Source organism: Neovison vison, chromosome 2 (genome assembly GCF_020171115.1).
Source record: "Neovison vison isolate M4711 chromosome 2, ASM_NN_V1, whole genome shotgun sequence".
Lineage (NCBI taxonomy): Eukaryota > Metazoa > Chordata > Mammalia > Carnivora > Mustelidae > Neogale > Neogale vison.
In genome coordinates, this window is record NC_058092.1 from 21,077,574 (window position 1) to 21,083,071 (window position 5,498).

The following is a 5,498-nucleotide window of genomic DNA, read 5'->3' on the forward strand; positions in this document are numbered from 1 at the left end:
CGTGACTCCCCTGCGCAAGCGCAGCCTCCTGTGATTCTCACAGACCCGCCTCTCTAGCCCCGCCCCTTCCTTGTGACTCTTAAAGGGTTCGCAGCCCAGCCAGACGTCTCTACTCTTTTTTTAATCGAGGTGAGATATACATAACATATAATTAAAATGAATAATTCAGTAACTCTTATTACACCCACAGTGTTGTGCATCCACCAAACTCTATGTAGTTCCAAACAGTTTCATCACCCCAAAAGTTTACCTGGCACCTATTAAGTAGCTCCTCCCCATTTCCCCTTATACTCAACCCCTTACAGCAATCTGTGTTCTGCTTCTATGGCTTTACCTATTCTGGACATCTCATAAATCCAATCATACAATATGTGATCTTTTGTGTCTGCCTTCTTTCACTGAGCATAGTGTTTTCAAAGTTCATCCAAAATATAGTATGTGTCATTTTTTTCATTACTTTTATGTCTGAATGTTATTCTGCTACATAAATATATCACAATATACCACAATCTGCTACATAAATATACCACATTTGGATTGTTTCCACCTTCTAGCTATTGTGAATGATGCTGCTATGAACGTGTGTACATGTAATTGAGTGACAGTTTTCAGTTTAGGGCAGGGTGTACATACCTAGAAGTGAAACTGCTGAGTCTTATGTTAATTCTGTATTTAACTTTTTAAGCCACTGCCAAACTATTTTCCACAGTAGCTGAACCATTTTACATTCCCACGAGCAATGTATGGGGGTTACAGTTTTTCCTCATCCTCACCAACACTGGTTATTTTCCTTTATTTTTTTTTTAAATTACAGCCAATCCTAGTGCCCACACAATTCCTTTTTTTTTTTTTTTAAGATTTTATTTATTTATTTGACAGACAAAGATCACAAGTAGGCAGAGAGGCAGGCAGAGAGAGAGAGGAGGAAGCAGGCTTCCCGCTGAGCAGAGAGCCAGATGTGGGGCTGGATCCCAGGACCGTGAGATCATGACCTGAGCCGAAGGCAGAGGCTTTAACCCACTGAGCCACCCAGGCGCCCCATACACAATCCTTTGCACAAACTCAGTAAGACCTTGCATTGAGTGCCTAGCCTAGGAGATAATCAAGAAACAGCAGCTCCTGAAAAATAGATCAGTTTCTGAAACTAGAATGGCACTTAAATATCACCTAGAAACACAGCAAATTATTACCACTGGGTAGTGAGCTTAAACGTGATTATTATTTCTATCCTTCTGCTTTTGTATTTTTCCAAGTTTTCTGCCACAAACATTTGAAAATGTGGCCAGCAGGAATTTCCTATCATTTAAGTCTTACAAATTAGGGCTGCTATTTTTCCAACCAAAAGATGATCAATAAAAACAGTTCTACAATTTCATAGAAAGCAAAGAAGACATTTTTATAATCACAAAATAATCTGGCCCAACGCTCTCATCTAAAGGGAGAAAAACTGGGCCCAGAGAGAAAAAAAAATGACTTAGGAAAAGGCTATAATCCACTATGGTCTTGTTCACATTTGTTAGATGGTGAAAGGAAGGTCATGGCAAAAACTTCCCCCAGACTCCTCCTTAAGCTCTTTTCCACTTCATTACATCACACTGCCAAACGTCCAGTGATCAAGCCTGTTCGATTACATATTAATACATTTTACAAATATTAATTCAGTGTCTACTTGACCAAAGCCCTTCTTCAAATGGTGAAAAGCACAAAGACAGAGGGAGAAAGAACAAAACGTAGCTGTAATAGAATGACTGAGGAGGTCGGGGGAAGTTTCTTTTTTAAGAGTTTTTTTGTTTTTAATTTATTTATTTGACAGAGAGAGATCACAAGTAGACAGAGAGGCAGGCAGAGAGAGAGGAGGAAGCAGGCTTCCTGCTGAGCAGAGAGCCCGATGCGGGGCTCGAGCTCCGGACCCTGAGATCATGACCTGAGCCAAAGGCAGAGGCTTAATCCACTGAGCCACCCAGGCGCCCCTCGGGGGAAGTTTCTGAAGTGACTTTTAAACTCCGAGTTGAGTGAAATGTCAGTGCAACAACAGAACACTGTATCTCGTAAGAGACTACATACACATACACTTATAAAAAAAATTTTTTTTTCCCCAGAACGCTAAATTGGAGCATCCTGGACATACCCCCTCCCCCAACCCCTACATTAGATATCTTATAGATGCTAGTAGTCCAGGAAAGGGAAGGCTTCCTTTGGATGTTTAATAGCAACTTCAGGATTGGAATCGTGGGAGGGGGTGTATCCCTCGCTCTGATGGGTCCTCGCTCTGATGGGTCCAAAAGCCCGGATTTGGATTTCTCAGTGTCCCTAACTCCATTATTATTCTCCAGGCCGTAGGCCCCAAAGACCTTGCTAGTGATTGGCTAAGAATAGGCCCGCCTCTCGCTCAGGACTCGCTGTGAGCTGCAGGAACCCCGCCCCCTCCACTTCCTAATTCGCTACTCCTGGGCGCATCCCGCCTCTCCATCGAAACCATTGGCTGTCTGGCTCCCAGAGTCATTAGCGCCTGCGGAGAGGCTCGACCGCGGGTGACTGGAGAGGTCCTGCAGCAACAACAATGGCTGTCGCGACTTCAGCGGCCCGAATTTGGCTGGGCGTGGGGGCCTTTAGGGCCTTGCAAGCCCGAGGCTTCAGCTCCGAACGGGTACGCCGGCGGTAGTGTCCGCAGCCCCAGCCCTGAGCGCGGGTTCCATCTCCCCTTCACACCTTTACCGACGTTCCCATCTCTCTCCGCAGTCAGACTCCAGCGCGGGCTCGATCCGGGAGGCTGGTGGGGCCTTTGGAAAGAGAGAGCAAGCTGAAGAGGAGCGATACTTCCGGTGAGGTCCACGGAGCCCCGAGTCCAGTCCAGATCTCTCGGGGCCCTCCGAGCCTTCTTAAACTTAAAATCGTCCGGGCACCTGGGTGGCATAGTCGGTTGAGCAGCCCACTCTTGGTTTCCGCTGTAGTCGTGATCTCGGGTTGCGGGATCGAGCCAGGGGTCGGGCGCCGAGCTGGGAGGGGAATTTGCTTGGGATTCTCTCTCTGCCCCTCCCCCACCGCTCTAGCTCGCACTCTCACTCTCTTTCTCTCTCGAATAGGTAAATAAATCTTTAAAAAGAAAAAAAAAAAAAATCCAGTGGCCCTACCCTTCCCTCCCTGGTCCTTTGGGCGCCCGTCCCCCAATAGAACTAGCGGGCCCTGAACCCATTACCCCCAACGCTTGAGTTCCTGACTGTCACCACCTATAGGGCGCTCCCGGTACGCTGCCGAACAGTTCGGGGGCCCCAAACCCAAGCCATTTCCGCCCGCGGGTCTCCAGAACTCTTCCTGAATCACTTATCATGCCCACCCACGGAGTTCTCCCCGGTCTTGTAAAATGGCTTCCATATTTTTCCAAGATGTCTAGGTCCCACTGCCCAATACTTGAAAACACCCTGAGCCTGATTCCCTCAGCCTTCAACCACCCATAACCCCTCTACTCTCTATTTTCTCCTTCCCGTGGAGTTCCTGGCTCTCCAGATCCTCAGCCATTTCTAGACCCCAAGTCTTCAATTCCGCCAGAGTGCTTCCAACCAAGGCAGCAGCTCCTAGTTGGAACCTCTTCCCCTACTTCTTGGAGACTTTAGCCCTGCCCCGCCCTGCCCTGCCCAGCCGCTGGACTGGATAAATTTCTCCTGCATAAGAGCACAGAGCAGTTTGCCCAAGGGACTCTTTCCTAGCCCTAAATTATCATTTACTGACTTCTGTCCACAGTGGGGAGCAGTGTGGACCTAATCTCACTTCTGCCTCTTCTGCTTTGGTCTCGCTTTTAACTTCTGCCCTTTATTGCTCACTCTTATGAACTATCAGCATGGCACCTGCCATACCAGAGAACCAAGGCACAGCCCTTAGATGCCATCTAATTTGGCATCAACATTTTACACTTAAGGAAAACTGAGGCCGGTATGTGCCCAAACCAATATTTGAATGTCCCTTCTTGAGACCTAAATTAGACTTCCAAGTACTTTCCCCCCTTCATTTTGACCTTTACAGTGAGCCATGCATTTCCCTAGGCAAAGAAAACCCTAGTTAAATTGAGATAGGACATCTTTATTTGTCCATCCTTCCCTCCTTTTGCTCTGCCCACCCCACCCCCACCCCGAAAAAAAGGGATTCTGATCTCTGGGTGGTTCCTATCGTAAGGTATATGAGACTTAATGTTACACCTCTTTTGAGTTTTCTAATGAGAAATCTGAAAGGAATAAATCATAAATAATGAAATTTCAGGCACTGGCACTAGGAAAATGGAATCATTTTGGTCATTCTTGAATATATCTCAAGATGGAGTATTCTTTCACTAGTGGGGCTTGAGCAGGTAGAAGAGGATGACCAACCAGATTCTAGTGGAATTGGGACTCCTGTTCTTTGCCTTAGGTACATAGGTTATGCTTAGAGGTCTCTGTGGGTTAATGATTGGGATTTAATGCAGAGCCACTGTATCCTTGTAGAGCACGCACTAAAGAACAACTGGCAGCCTTGAAGAAACACCATGAAGAGGAGATCACCCATCATTTAAAGGAAATTGAGCGTCTGCAGAAAGAAATTGAGCGGCACAAGAAGAAGATCAAACATCTAAAAGACGACGATGATTAAATGTGTGCAGTTCCCATAGACTAGCTATATATCATCGCCCACTTCTGTGGAAACATAGTTCTGGTTTTATTAATATCTATCTGTGTGCTGCCAACAGATTATAATAAATTATCATCAATGAATTGTGTCTAATGCCTTCTTCCACCCTCCGGAAAGTACTACTGAACTTCTAAAATGAATCGCATAGGGGTACCTGAGTAGCTCAGTTGGTTTAGCTTCCAGCTCTTGATTTGGGCTCAGGTCATGATCTCAAGGTCGTGGGATTGAGCCCCGCTTCAGGATCCCTGCTCAGGGCAGAGTCTGCTTGAGATTCTCTCTTTCTCTGCCTTCCCACTTAGGTGTACTCTCTTGCTTTCTTTTTTTCTCTCTCAAATAAATAAATCTTTAAAAAAAAAATTAATCAGGGGCGCCGGGGTGGCTCAGAGGGTTAGGCCTCTGCCTACGGCTCGGGTCATGGTCTCGGTCCTGGGATCAAGCCCCGCATCGGGCTCTCTGCTCAGTTTTTATTGTGAGACCCCATTACAAAAGGCCTTCAGGATCATTGACAAAAGTTCAGACAAGTCATTGACCTTACTCCTGCAGACAAGATACTAGATGTCTGTTTCCAAAACACATGTCCAGTGTGGATGCGGCTAGTGGAAAGTTTATAGACACTCCTGACATGTGCATGCTGAGATTCAAGTGGTCAGAAATAAGATTACCTCAAAGATGGAGTGCAAAAAATAATCACAAGTCACATGCCTTCTTTTTTTAACTTTACAACAGTACAAAGTTTGAAAAGTTAAATTTTTTTTTTATTTTATTTATTTGTCAGAGAGAGTGAGCACAGGCAGACAGGCAGGCAGAGGCAGAGGGAGAAGCAGGCTCCCTGCCGAGCAAGG

At 46.0% G+C, this 5,498-nt stretch overlaps 1 protein-coding gene across 1 annotated transcript; it reads left to right on the top strand.

The window, feature by feature from the left end:
* The first annotated feature begins 2,496 nt into the window (after positions 1 to 2,496).
* ATP5IF1 (ATP synthase inhibitory factor subunit 1) lies at positions 2,497 to 4,739 on the top strand. The gene is made up of 3 exons (XM_044237570.1): positions 2,497 to 2,647; positions 2,740 to 2,822; positions 4,473 to 4,739. Exons 1-3 carry the CDS (start codon positions 2,561 to 2,563, stop codon positions 4,615 to 4,617), a joined length of 315 nt encoding a protein of 104 aa, XP_044093505.1. The 5' UTR covers positions 2,497 to 2,560; the 3' UTR covers positions 4,618 to 4,739.
* Positions 4,740 to 5,498: the final 759 nt, after the last annotated feature.